Consider the following 14,163-nt stretch of genomic DNA (forward strand, 5'->3'; position numbering starts at 1 on the left):
CTCAGTGCTTTCTCTACTCTGAAAATATCAATTGGCGATACATAGTGAAAATAGCTTTATCTTGCTGTAAATAAAATACTACATGAATTCAAATATTATTTGAACTAACGTATATTATGCGTTAGAGAGACGTGGAAAAAAATTTTTATAAAGATACCTTCTAGTTCTATGCACTCGATCACTATTTTTTTTCTTTCTCGCCCGGCTTAGGTAATGGATCCCATAGGTTTGCTTACAATGGTATATATTGTGTAATGATTTGACTTTACGTATTTTTCTTATCTCTTATCTTTACAGCAAATTGGAATATTTTACCTTAGATAGATAGTTTTAGTTTTGTGATTTTTACGCCAGTTTTACATTGACCATTTTACGCCAACTTGTATTATGTAAAGAATGTTTTCTGAAGTTCATAAATAGTCCTTGATTTTTTGTAAAGAATAAATTAATCAATCTTTTTCTTCTTGACTTACTTGATTTGGAATCTTTGGAACTCCGATCCCTCCAGAACTCGAGAAATCTTACATATTGTTTTTATATGAATTCAAGTATCCATAGACTCTATATTCTCGTTTCTTCCAAACTTTTTGACTCTTTTCCGTTATAGTACCTGTTATACATAAAGTTGGTTTAGGAGGCATTGTTGTTCATATCTTAATAGGCCTTAAGGGGTTCTAGGTTAAAATAATAAAACTATAAAAGAGTACGCAGAATGAAGACTTCGGCTGAACGTATGGAAAAAAAATATTAAATATTCCTTCGACCCAAGCGGTTGAAGATCACCCATCGGACGAAGCCACTAGGTTAGACCCAATATTAGCACCCTCACTTGCAAAATCCTAGACACCGAAGGCATACCAAACATGGTAGCTACCGGCGCGCCAAAACTCTAGTCATCCATAGGGGAGATAGGGGAGAGGTTCGAATCAATCCCCCCAAGTGTCAAACTCGGCGGTTCCTGGATCGGGCAACTTCGCCGTTTGTGCAGTAATATCGCTCAATCTTCCAACCACCTCAAACCACAGTGCCATTTTGTATCGGGGCTCCCCCTCCGAATCGCTCTGCACCACGATGGTTCCCGTCTTGGGATCCTGCGTGAAGATGCCGCGGTCGATTTGGACGATACGTTCTTCTGGCCGAAGTAGGAATTTGAGCTTCCAGTTCCGCCGCATTGGGTAGTCTTTTGTTCGCACTCGCACTAGGGTGCGTGTGTGGGTGGAGTTGCCGGGCAGTGGGACGTATTCAACACGGACGTTGGGCTTGTTCTTCGGGTCGAGAAGCGGGTTTTCCGAAGGCACCTCTGAAGGATCAATCCGGGCTTGCACGTAGTTGGAGTGGGGCCTGAAATGATGAGGTTGCTTTCGAAGATGCTTCGCAGAGGGCGCCATGGTCTCGAGCTGACGGGAGGTCTCGGTGGAGCAGGAGCTCTCCTGGATCTTCTCCACTCCCAGCATTTCGGTCGAGTTGCTGTACGTGTTCAATGTGTGGGTGACGGTGCACTTCACTGTCTTCGACTCCTTTCTCGGCTTCCCTTTCTTGGGCCTCATCGTCTTTTTCCTCGCTCCCTCGCTTGCTTCCCGCATGTAGTGCGAAATCGCCCCTGCATAGTGGGGCTGCCCATCCGGGTTGTTGAACGCCTGGCTGGCGTCCCACATCATCACCCCGCCCATGCTTTTAGGGAATTTATCCCGGGTCTCGGCAACCACCTGCTGCAGGCGATTCTGGTCGACGTAGCCTCCCCCAGCAGCGGAGGGTGAGCCTGGGACGCCAATGTAGACCTTGACGTTCTTGTTGATGGATTTGGTGCGCGCCCAATTGTCCCAGTCTCCAAAGTTGTACGAGTTGCCTGCAGCCGAGCAGTAGTTGTTGTAGAACTGCACATAGACCATGTCAAACCAGCTATTACAAGAGGCATTAGATTAGATATAGTGTGGATCAAAATGAAATATAGAGCTTGAGGTATTTGCACTTACGCATTGTTCAGCGCTTGGTCCAAGAATCCATCGGGGTATGGACACTGGGGAGCGGCTGCAATATAATATCGCCTGCCGCTTTCTTTATAGAGCCTACGGAGTTCGGTCACAAAGGCATCGTACCCAACCGTGGATCCTCCTTCAATACTGATATCAAACAGAAACAACCAAGGAAACACCCCCAGGTTAGAGAAGTTGGGAGACAAAAATCCAGATAAACCTGTAGATATATCACTCACTCGAGATCAATGCCATCCAGAACCGCATCGTCAAATGGACGTTTGGAATGTTTCCCTCCCAAGAACAAGTTCCACACCGTGTGAGCGAAGTCCTTTGCCTGCTGGTCGTTCGCGAACCCATACGCTCCTGCTGCCCCACCCATGGAGAGTAGAACGATTTTACCTTTCTCTTGGCAGGCTTTGATCCCTCGCCCGGTCTCTGGGCAGTGTCTCAGCTGCGTTCCCTCGTGGAATTCACCACACTGGTTGGAAAGATCGATCTCCGGCAGGCGATTTGTCCCTGCGTTAAACACGTTCATAAACGCGACGGTAAGCACAGAAACGGTGTCGTCCTGGCAATAGTGTGCGATAGGCTTTTGCCAATGCTGCTTATCCGACGGATTGGCGGCCCCATAACTGTTCTGGCCCCAGTAGTTGACTAGATTGCCGCTTGAGCTTATCTCAAAGGCAGTGGTTAAGCTAAAAAGACCGTGAACGAGTAGAAGCGCATTCAGCGATCTATATTTCATGGTGGCGACAAGGGTTTATGGAGGGGATCTCGTACAGTATATTTTTAGCAATATTAACCTCAAATAGGCCTCAGATATACAAAGGATATATATACTTATATGTATATGGGTGTGTATATAAAATGGCACTTATAGGAAAAAGATGAGTTTGCGTTGGTAAATAGGAGTATAAGTTTATGAGAAAGAAATACGCTATATACGATGTCCTGTAGAAGAGAGGACAGTGCTAGAGAAATTGGATTAACCAAGTAAAGGAAGTTGGATAAAAAAAATAACGGTCTTTTTTGAAAGAAAAAGTCGCTTTGAGACGAGACTCGCGCTGATATAATGGAAAAAAGCAAAGTTTGTATTAGGAGATCATATGCCCTTGGGCAATATACAAACACAACTGGCAAAGCCGACACTTAATTTCTGTGCTTTTTTCCTTCACATTCGTTGGTCTTTAAAATTTCAATGGAGTGGCTTCAAATAAGCCGGTTAGGTGAGATTATGAAATTTCATCGTGATTTTCCTTCAAATTCAAAAATGAACCATCGTACTAAACTGAAATCCTAACTTGCTACATATTCCACATGGCAGATCAAGAAAATTAAGTTTACGAAGGATGATGTCCCTTTATCCCTTTTTCTTTCCCTCTACCTTTGGCAAGCGCTAAGTTTGTATCGATCTTGTTTTTTAATATGTACTATGATATGTATGTAATATGTATTGATTAAACATGATGACAACCTGTATCATCTAAATAGTAAAGGAGAAGAAATAATAATGATGAAGAAAATACTGGGACAAAGCCCATGGTTATAAATCGTACACAATATGAAATCAAATGGAAACAAAATTTAGGTTCATAAATGAGCATAAAATCAAGTGAGTAAAAAAAAAAATACTAAATGGAACAGTGCAAAAAATGTGGAGGCAAAAGAAAAAGTACAAAATTGCTCTATGCTCTAAAGCTCTAGAAAGAGGAGGAGGATGAGTCGCTTTCAGAGCCCGACTCGAATTCCCTCTCCAAGATATACTTGATGGCATCTTCAACATGCTCGAGGACGGCGTGGGCTGGGATATTGGGATCGTTTTCACGGGCAATGCCCGTCTTGACGAGAATTCCATGCCAGTTTGCGGCTCTTGCGCCAGCAATGTCGGAGGCGGGGTTGTCGCCGATGGCATAAACATTGGTGGGGGCCTGGGCGAGCTGCACACCATGGTCCTTCAGGTGGTTGCACATCGCCCTCTTAGCGTATTCGTAGGTGATAGCGTGGGGCTTGCCGAACTGCGTGTATTCCATCTCGCGACCGGTCGTCCACTTGAACAGGGCGCCTAGAGCGAGGCGGAAAGCGCCTTGACCGTAGCGAGGAAGGGGAAAGTCCGTTGACCAAATGATATCTGGGTTCGAGAAGTAGATTGGAACTTGCTGGGTGGGCTTGTCGGTATCTTGTGCGGTACCCACGTAGCCGCCTTTCGAGGTGAGCACGTCGACGACAATCTGCATGTCGCAACCCCAGTCGCGCGAGTCGTGGAAGCAGAGGACCGCAGCAATCGGCCGAGTCATGAAGTCGTACTTGATGTGCGAGTTTTCCGCGGCAGCCGCCTCATACTCCGGGTGAATTTTGCGATACGGCCACACGGTGTTATTCCAAGCCACAATGTCGTCGGGGACCGCCACATGCTTGAAGCCGTAGTCGTGGGCCACCTTTCGGCAGGCAAGACCCTCGCCACCGACCACGAGCACGAGCTCGTCCTTATACTTTTCGACCAGCCCCTTCATCGGAGTGTGGGATTGCACCACCTGGGTTTCGCTGACCGGGACGCCGAGCTGCTTGCTCAGCTTCTTGGCCCTCTCAGCCTCACCTACGCCTCCGCCGTTGGTGATGAAGACGTATGGGATGCGCATTTTGTAGGGGTTATGTCCGTCAAGGATGCGGAGTGCCCGCTTGGCCTCGGGCAGCACAGTTCCTCCGCGTAAAAGAACACCATCAATGTCGAAAGCGATGGCTGCCTGGGTGTACCATTCGGGCTGAGGCTGTCTTACGGCCAGAGAGGTAATACTTGTGCGTCGGTCGAAATCATATTTGCGCACCTGGAGTGTCTCGTGATCGTATTGATTGCTATGGCGACGGCCGCGAGGGGCGGGGAGTTCAGTGAGAGGGTGGAATTGAAGCGTTGCAGATGCCATTGTGATATATATGTGTGTTGGGGGGTGTATATGGATGAGGATGAGGAGTGTAGATGTGAATGGATGTGAGTATGGGGGATGGAATGAAAGATGTCAAAGATGGTAGTGGATTTTGCTGATGATGGGGGAGACCTCGCGGAGGAGGCCGGCTCTTTTATATGGGAGACCTGGTGTACTTTATCTATAAGATAAAAAGAGTTGATAGGGTCCGTGTACTAGGTCCTATACCGAAACAGAACCCATTTCCTACATCGATAAGTGTCCGACCAGTCAAAGGGGAAGCTACCTCGAAATGTCAATGGGAGATAAACATGAAACAACGAGGGGAATGACATAATTTCTTTATCAAAACCACTCATTAGTGCGGAACCGAGAAATCAAACGAGGTTCCTTCTAAATTAAATCAAACTCCTGAAGCGAGACCGTATGTTTAACGGGGGAGTTAATATGTAAAAAGAAATCGATAACTACGTAGCGACAAGAGTTTTGTCAAACATAGTTTAGAGCGGGTGTTGCTCGACTCCAACCCTTAAATTACAAAGGCCATTGTCTTTTGTGCTGTCGAAGCGTCGTCAAATCACCCTAATCCCTCATCGTTTTATCCCCTCATTCCGCCCTATCCTTTTTTCATCATTTTCTCCAATATGTTAGACAAAAATAATCTCTCGTAGTTTTGCCTCGCTTCCGGAAACTTATCCTTTTTCTTCTTTTCCCAATTGCGCTAATGGATAGCCTCCTTCTAATAATTGCAGCATTCTTTGATTTCTTGGTGCAATTAGCGCTTATCTTCAAAAAATCGGCCCGTGGACCAACGGGAATGAAGCAGCACAAATTTAATTTCTCAAGCTTTATTGAGACTTTTGGTAGATAAAACATTTGAAGCAGGAAGAGCACAAGTAGGAAGTGGGGAGATAAGAAAAAAAAAATACTATGATGATGACGGTGTGAGATAAAGCTATTTTACAAAACAAGTTAAAAAGACCCTTTGACGTTTCAAAGAAATAACGCTCAAATGAACCGTTACATCACTATTAAGTTATGATGCAAGGGTCTTGACATATGCAGCCATCGGCTGAAATGAAATTGATTCTGGTTGAGGTTAGCTAACTGAACTTCATCTCTTTTATGCACGTCTCTCTCAATGTCATCCTCCTTCCAGCATGAACTCCTGCCAACTTGAGCAAAGGGGCGGTTCCGGATCCTTAACAGCCCAAGTTTCCCCACTGCAACCGCCGAGACTTGATCGCTGCAAGGACACCATAGGTGGGGCTTCGGTGCGCCCATCGAAACGGAGCTCTAGCGACGAAGAGAGCTTCAACAGCCATCGCAGGCCCTAAACAGGGTGCTCTTTGCTAATCTCCATCGAGTATAGAATGATAGGGTCCTGGCTGCCTTTTGAACTTATCTTATGCCATCGGTCTAAAGGATTCGTGCACAAGCCCGAAAAATCGGGAAAACCAATTAGCACGCAGTCCGATCCGTGGCCCAAGAAATTTGACATTTGATAGGTTTTTCACGTGTTTCCATTTTTATAGGTTACGTCAAAAATCTATTCCAACATTATCAACATGCGATCCAAAAAAATGAAAGGGGAGAAAACAGCATTTACATTAAAATAAAATAATAGGTTATGAATAAGCTTGTATTCAGGAGGAGAAAAAACACACAGAGCGATAATAAAAAATTCCCTAAATTACAAAAATAATAAGCACATACTACTAAGTCGAAGGAACGACTCAAACGCAGCCACGGATACTACCGCCGCCGACCTGTGGAAAAGTGGGTTGGTTCTCGATTCAGATCGGAGGAGCGAGTGTAATGATGATGTTGGCCAATATCCTTCAGGTGGCCGAACCGCTCCTGGAAGCGAATCAAATCGCGCGTGAGTTGGTCGAGCATTTCCAGACTGCTCAGTTCTTCGGCTGTAGCATTACTATCCCCCTTTGGAGACTCTTTCGATGTGAAGGCCCCTGCTTCTGCGGCCGATTCGCTTTTTGGTAAAGAATCGAGTGGATCATTCGATGTAGCTCGTTCAGGGGTTGCGGTCGATGTTGTCGCAGCCGCTGTGACCGATGCTGACGTGGGGGTGGGGGTCCCTCGGGTAATTAGAATGCTTGGGGGAGACACGGCCGGTGATTCTGCTGTAGGTCCCTCACGTTCCTCTTCCATTCCAACTCTTGTGCCGGGCTTCCCTCTCCGTTTTGTCGCTGCTTTTCTTCCCTTTGAATGACTACTCATCTTCTCCTCGCTATCACTTCCGGTATCCGTCCCCAAGAGGTATTTCCGAGTGGTCGCCATCTCGACTTGTACGCTTGTGATATAGTCGAGCAACAGTTTCGCCCGCTTGTTCATATCGTTGAAGGTCATCTTTGCAGAGGGATAACGCACTTTGGCGGGCGGTGAAGGGGCGCGTGCATCAGGGGCACCGGAGGAACTTTCGGGCTGGGGAGTGGACGTCCGTGAATTTGTGTTTCGCTTAGGGGCGCGCTTTCCAAACTCACCACCCCCTCTTCGCCTGCCTTGCGGCTTTTGGGGAGGAGGCTCGTCCAATATTTCCTTCGAGGCTCGCCCATCGTCCCCGCCCAATTCGTCCTTGACCTCATTTTCCATCCTCGTGTCAGCGGGGTCGTCGGGGGAAGCTCCGCGTGATTTTACCCTGGGGTTGTCGCTATCCGCGGTTCTTCGCTTCCGCTTTGCCGGTCGCTCTCCCTCCATCTCACTTCCAGTGCTTCCCATTTTATCCTCCTCTCCGAGACTCGGTGACCCTAGCGGCGTCGGACTTGAGGACCGCGAACGCTTACCCCCAATGACATCGTCCACAAACTTGGAGGTGATCGTCTTCTTGGGATATTTCGCCGACAAATTTGAGTCACCTTCCTTATTGTCCACCTCTGGCGCGTATAATGGCTTGTTCTCTTCCTCCACTGCAATCTGTAACTCTTCAAGAGAGGCGCTGGAGGCTTTTTTCCTCCGTTTGTTTGAGCGAGTGTCGAGATCTTGCCGTGCGGATTTGGTCAGATTTTCGGGGAGCGGCAGAGCCGCATCTCGGCTATTCATGGTGCTCCGTTTTTTCGTTGGGGATTTTTGCTGTTTGGCATCTCGATAGGTGTGTCTTTTTCTTCTGCAAACAATCGCCGATCATTAAATGGGCAAACCTCCCAGCAATTCACCGGAGAAATGAAAAACTTACCCCGAGTTTCCCACACGCACCACAATGTGGTTTTCAGGCCGGCATTCTTCGCAATAATACATGTCCGGAATCCCCTTCTCTGACACAATTCCAACGCAGATGCAATGCTGCCATACTTTGCATTCCTCACACTGAATCATGATTCCTTCGTGATCTGAGGCGATATACAATCCCATCAGGGGTCACCTTTAACATTAGCAATTGGAGAAAGGATGAATACTTACGCACTTCCCCACATATACACCGTGTGAAGCCCCCATCTTCACCTTCCATCTCCTCATCATCACCTTCCCCGCCGACATTTTGCTGCTGATCCTCGCTCGGCGATGCTTCCGGTAACATCTCTTCATAATCATCTTGTGGCTCATCTGCCATTACTCGGTGGTAATAGTTTCCGCGACTCTGCTGTCGAATGGTGTGTGAATTTCGGTAACTGCGTCGCTGTGAAACAAGGGATGCTAATAGCAGTCAAAAGAGAGTATAATCAATGTCAAGTAAGGTAAACAGATAATGGAAAGAGGCATGAGAAAGGAGGTACTGAAAACTATAGTATTTGCTCAATCACACTATAGTTGCAAGGAAATGGCTGAGGGCGTGAAAATGCTGATTGAGAGAAAGGAATGCAGATGCCCATTGCCTTTAGCAAGAAAGCTATTCAAACAAATGCTTACCCATTATTTAACAATAAATATGGGAGGAGGAGGGCAAAACGAATCGGAAATCTGGTAATGCCAATAATCTCCACAAAGGTAGAAATGATAAGGAAGACTTGGGCTGGTAAAAACGAAATGGCTTGCAAGTGAGAGAGAGAGAGCCAGTGTTTTCTCAGCACAAATCTAGCATTAACGGAAAGAGTAGAGAAGAAGGGTTAACATGATGAACAGAAAAAAATTAGATAAACACTCCCCAATCATAGGGAGGTTTTCTAGGAAGAGCAACTTACAGCCTTGAATGGAATTGAGCTAATACTAGGAAGACAGCAGTGTAGGAAGAGGGATTCCAAGAAATTGCGAGTCAAGATAAGAAGGAGGCTGAAGCGAAAGTGAATCTAGAATAGAGAACAAGCTAAATTCACGCGTTTAATCCTTCACTCACTCTTTGTTACTCCTCTGTTCACAGGTGCGCAGAGAAAGAAAAGAGAGAGGAAAAAAAATAGGCGATACATTGTGACGTCACAGTGACTGCTTTTACTCGATTCAAATAATCCAAAGATCGAAACCTCATGTTTAACCTTGACTGCTGTTTCCCCAATTCACGTTTCTCTGCACAATATTTTCCCGCTATGAGGGGGAAGAAACTCGTCAATACTACCCCTCCTTCCCAAACCTCTGTTTTCTTGGCAAATTAAAACAAAGACATTTACATTAATTATATGATGGTAGCAATAATCTGAATTTCAAATTATCTTAAGATTAATAATATAGTCATTCGGCCCAGCATCCTTTAGGAAACTTAATATTCTTATAACAGCCGTTATACACCTAAAGAGGGCATGGACAAAAATAGATGGAATACATGCTTGACTTAGACAATTACTTCAGGTCTACCCATATTGCAAATAATGGTACCCATGTATAACCTGATAATTGATGATCTCAACTAATTTCACTAGTTGACGTTGAATTATTAAATAAATGACATTTTCAAATTTATTGCATGCTTATTGATCAAATTACTCCTTTTGCCATAGCCCACCACATATGCACGTTCTCACAAAGCCTAAATACCACCGCGTTCGTCCCGTCGGATCACTCCATTCATCTTCAGCTTCCCCTTCGCCTCCTTCCCCCTCTCCTGCAGTCTCGCCCTCCACCATTCCGCTAGTTACCACAAAATTCGCTGCAGCAGGATCGATTCCGCGAGCCGCGTTTGCTGCTGCGGCTGCGACCACAGAAGGAGTTGCAACCGTGTGTTGCTTGCGAGCGGGGGGGCGCTGGTGTGGAAGGATCAAGGCAAGTCGATGGCACTTGGTGCAACGACGGAGAGGCCGGCCGGGAAGTAGAAGGACTTTTCCGATGGTGTCGAGGGGTTGTTTTACATGTACACTGGAGGGATTTCCGGAGGTGGAGAGACCACTTGAGGCTGGGAAGAGGTCAAGCCATGCCGAGTCATAGAAGCCCAACACAGAACGATCAAATGCATCGGAAGCGTCGAGTAACTCTTTCAGAGGGGAGAGGAGTGGAAAGAGTTGGGAAGGAATTCTCGCCCGAACGAGTAAAGTCGCCTCCGCCTGATGCCGCTGCTTTTCATTCTTCATGGGAGTTTCGAGCAGAGTATCGATTTTTTCTAAGAAATGAATCATCCCGTCGATACGCACAGGGTGACCCTCAATCACGCCTCCCAAGTGGGTTCGTAGATGCTCCATTAGTATCTTCTTCTCTGCGATTCCACCTGATGTTTTGCCACCGGTTTCTTTTACGAAGGCTTGAAACTCTTTCGCCAGTATAAGCGCTCGAAGAAGACATTTCCTTGTTGAGCCATGGCAAAGGAGTGAAAGATTTGTTGCTCGGTCAGTATCCCAATGGGCACTACGCGTTAGCTGCTGTTCAAGTGGCGCATCATTAAAACTTCGCTTACGCAGGTGAAAGAACACATGCGCATCCTCGAAGAGTTGGCCTGCACAACTAAGGAGCCAGGTAGTCAGGGCAAAGAGAGACCAAAGCGAGTCTAGCAAACAATTTGGTCATGACAAATTATCATCAACGAAAATGATCCCGGATATATATAAATGTTACCTTCATCAAAAGTAAGCTGCTTTCCGTGGGCAGTTTTCTCACCTACCGCGTCCGATTGAATTGTAAATAGCTGCTGTATATCAGTTAGATCTGCCGTACAACTACTCATGAATGCTTCGTAAATGGCCGTAATATGAAGTGCAGCCATCACGTTCACGTTTTGAGCCGTTCTTCTTTTCAGCACTCTAAATACCAACACACACAGACCGTACAGACATCCCACCCTTGATAGCTGGATCATTTCTGAATCCATGTCCTTTTCCCCCAAAATATTAAGATAATTCGCATACACCGCTTCAAGGATTTGCTCAACTATTCCGGGCGTATTTTCCTCAAAATGCAAGAGCTGCCATACTAGATCGGTTGCATCTACGTTGTTGAGTAGGCTAAGGGTTAGCCCCTTTATCATCTCATTCGCATCATTTTCCTCTAGGGTATTGAGGGGGGTTCGAGTGAGAAAGCATAGCGTACTGACAGATGTTACTACAGCCATGAGTTTAGAATTTGGAGAGGTGCCGATGTTGGTTGCAAATTCTGGCCCTATTCCAACCAAAAAATTGATTACAGAGTCACAAGAGAGTGTGGATGACTTTAATTACCTGCTAACTCGAGCTTCTTACTAGAGGCCTCGCCAAAATACCCGATCTTTTTTTCGACCTGTAATGTCATCAACTCGCTCAATCTATCAATACAGAAGATTTAGCATATGGAAGATCTCGAAAAGAGCCATTTTTATATTATACTTTGATTCGACCACATAAATCTTCACATTTCCGTCACTAAGACCCACCAATAATTCACCCTTTTCACTCCTATTAAGGCTTGTTACTAAGGTCTCAGGAAAGATTGCAGAATCTACAAAAACGAAATTCTATATTATACAAAAATAAATCATGTAAATAGCAGTCCAAAGAAGGGGTAAAATAAAAGTAAAATTATACAAATACCGGTTTTGGCGAAGTGGCAATGTTGTCATTCCGTTTCGACGTTAACTGTTGGAAGTTGTTATGCAGTAGAAAAGAGTTGGCAGACAGTTCCCAAACAGCAAGTGCGCTCTGGTAAATCATCTGTTCCTTTTTTTCCTCTGTTTTAATGCCTGAATCACACACAACCTCAAATTATCCACCTGCACTTTGCGAAAACAAAAGTCTTATATGTCTCACCCTTTTTTTGTGCAGTGGCAATGATCACTCGCACGCTCTCATTTTGACCACACAGTACTAATAAATCGGTGACAGCTATTCGGGAGATATCCGAGGGTGGAGTCGTATCGTCTGTGGGAAGAGTGAGAGACAGCCGGGAACAAGGAGTGCACTTTAAACCTATGCTCGGAGGTTTGGTAAACTAACAAGGAAATCGTCATTCATATTATTATATATATGTTACCCTCTTCCGTCATTAGAAAATCCACAGTGATTTCAAATAGATACACCATTTGAGGCAAAAAATTGGCACAGTGGAGAGAGAGGTATATTCGACCCTCTATTGAAAGGAATATCAATAAGCTAATTGGCTTCGATGCGGCACGTTGTAAATACCAACCGTCATTCATAGTGATATTGGCGTGCGATATTCTGCGTGAAAAAGCTGATGGGTAACAGGGTAGTGGGATTTCGATGATTTTTTTTGTGAATGAGGTCCCTTCGTTTTGATAAAACAGCAGAAGCTGTTTTCAAGTCAAAAGTGTGAAGTTAAACAGAAATACACAAAAAAAAGAACATCATTGCTCCAATTGCTAACATTACCTTGCCATCAATGGTCACTACCAAAAATGCTAAATATCCGAATGGATTGCGCGGTCCCCTAAATGGGGCACGTTGATAGACTGTCTTGACATTATTATCCGTATCTCCATTTTTCAGATTGATAGCAGTGTACTACAAAGGGCATTACAATATAGGATGCGGGTTAGCCTTAGGATACTCAGCCCAGTTGTATTATTCCTAGGGGAGAAACTTACCATGCGATCTGTGTTTAACCACTCAAATGCAACACTTCGGCAGTGCAATTTAGTGTTGTAAGCCGGCCGCCAGTCATTGACGAATTCCTTCATTTCCCAGAGGACCAACGCACCAGATTCATCTATAGAGACAAGGTGATTGCCGCGTTGACTCCATCGAAGAAATGTGATAGCATTTCGAACATGATATTTTTGGCTCAGCTCAATGGGATAGGTTGACGAGAAGGAGAGTGATGGTTTAGTCGAGGTGAAATGAAGTGTAGGGACTATGATGTTTATACTGCAAATAAATCGTAGGCTAAGACTTTAGCTACTAGAGTAATATGGATACTGGTTTGAAGAACATACCGAGAATATTGAACTGGCTTCGTTCGTTTACGTTTTGAGGGGAGCTTGACAGAGGGAGGAGGTGCAAAAGCAATAGCGTTAAAGGGAGACCATGCAACACAACTAAATTCATTGTAAAAAGTTAGCATCTCTCTAAACATCCGGGGAAGATATAATCTGGACTGAGCCGTATTGATTGCGCACTCCAAAAGTTTACCTGTATTGTTGCTCGTAACAGAGCTGGTTGTAGAAATGATCCATATCATATGGACAAATTATATCACTTGATGCAAACTCGGAATGGCTGCGCTTTTCCGCGCCATTGGTTGCCGCTGTGGGGAAAGTGATCATTACTATCTGCCCTTTAAGATATTTTTTTTTTGCAATTATCGCGTTGGAATTTTATCAATGTGCTGCGCCATACAATGCGAGTCCAATATTCTAGTATTCCTTTATTCTCTCTTACAGTTTATCCCAGTAACGAACCTCCGAGGAAAGGCTTATGCAATGTCCTCAGTGATCCGAGGGGAGAATAAACAGCTACCTTGCAATAGCCTTTTCGCTCTAGCTTTTTTCAAATATAGGATTCGCAACTTAAACACTGCCGTTCATACCTGCGTCATAAATCTAAGCCACCAAGCCATATATTCTTTTTGCACACTCTGGTTCCTAACCTCTAACTAGTTCTCAATTCTCAAGACAAATATAGCAAACTGTCGCTTCTCTTATTCATCATCTTTGCCAAAATAAACAAAGCAAGAAGGTTTGTTACCTCTTTGTGCTTTCTTGGTGATGACCTCGGTGATGGATCCCGTGCAATTTCATCAAAACTTAAAGTTTTTTTTTTCCCTCTCTTTCTTTTTTCATAAAGGGCGTATAGGAGATTTTTTTAATCTGCGTGTCTATACACACTTTGCCTATGTATTCGGGAAGTTTATCCCGGACTATCATCAGGATTAATTGGTCTCAATCTTAATTGATTTATATCCGTTTTATACAATTGTGGGTAGCCATAATCTCATCTACATTAATTCCCGTTTCTCAAGATGACATAACA

The 14,163-nt window shown here is 44.9% G+C and overlaps 4 protein-coding genes across 4 annotated transcripts; all 4 read right to left on the minus strand.

Moving 5' to 3' along the window:
- Positions 1–926: 926 nt before the first annotated feature.
- VTP21DRAFT_2822 (uncharacterized protein) lies at positions 927–2,721 on the minus strand (the record flags this gene model as incomplete). The annotated part of the gene is made up of 3 exons (XM_069393057.1): positions 927–1,899; positions 1,974–2,120; positions 2,213–2,721. The coding sequence occupies 3 exons, from the start codon at positions 2,719–2,721 to the stop codon at positions 927–929; spliced, it is 1,629 nt and encodes a 542-aa protein (XP_069250070.1).
- Positions 2,722–3,676: 955 nt separating this feature from the next.
- VTP21DRAFT_2823 (uncharacterized protein) lies at positions 3,677–4,894 on the minus strand (the record flags this gene model as incomplete). Its single annotated transcript, XM_069393058.1, has 1 exon — positions 3,677–4,894. One exon carries the CDS (start codon positions 4,892–4,894, stop codon positions 3,677–3,679), a length of 1,218 nt encoding a protein of 405 aa, XP_069250071.1.
- A 1,755-nt stretch (positions 4,895–6,649) lies between these two features.
- VTP21DRAFT_2824 (uncharacterized protein) lies at positions 6,650–8,759 on the minus strand (the record flags this gene model as incomplete). Its single annotated transcript, XM_069393059.1, has 4 exons — positions 6,650–8,015; positions 8,085–8,238; positions 8,309–8,542; positions 8,756–8,759. The coding sequence occupies 4 exons, from the start codon at positions 8,757–8,759 to the stop codon at positions 6,650–6,652; spliced, it is 1,758 nt and encodes a 585-aa protein (XP_069250072.1).
- A 997-nt stretch (positions 8,760–9,756) lies between these two features.
- Positions 9,757–13,457, minus strand: VTP21DRAFT_2825 (uncharacterized protein; the record flags this gene model as incomplete). Its single annotated transcript, XM_069393060.1, has 12 exons — positions 9,757–10,751; positions 10,820–11,359; positions 11,419–11,501; positions 11,563–11,690; positions 11,767–11,915; positions 11,983–12,141; positions 12,206–12,301; positions 12,362–12,485; positions 12,565–12,696; positions 12,780–13,059; positions 13,128–13,229; positions 13,324–13,457. The coding sequence occupies 12 exons, from the start codon at positions 13,455–13,457 to the stop codon at positions 9,757–9,759; spliced, it is 2,922 nt and encodes a 973-aa protein (XP_069250073.1).
- Between the last annotated feature and the right edge of the window lie 706 nt (positions 13,458–14,163).

The sequence above is a fragment of the Calcarisporiella thermophila genome (genome assembly GCF_041956535.1).
Source record: "Calcarisporiella thermophila strain CBS 279.70 unplaced genomic scaffold VTP21scaffold_15, whole genome shotgun sequence".
NCBI classification, from domain to species: domain Eukaryota; kingdom Fungi; phylum Calcarisporiellomycota; class Calcarisporiellomycetes; order Calcarisporiellales; family Calcarisporiellaceae; genus Calcarisporiella; species Calcarisporiella thermophila.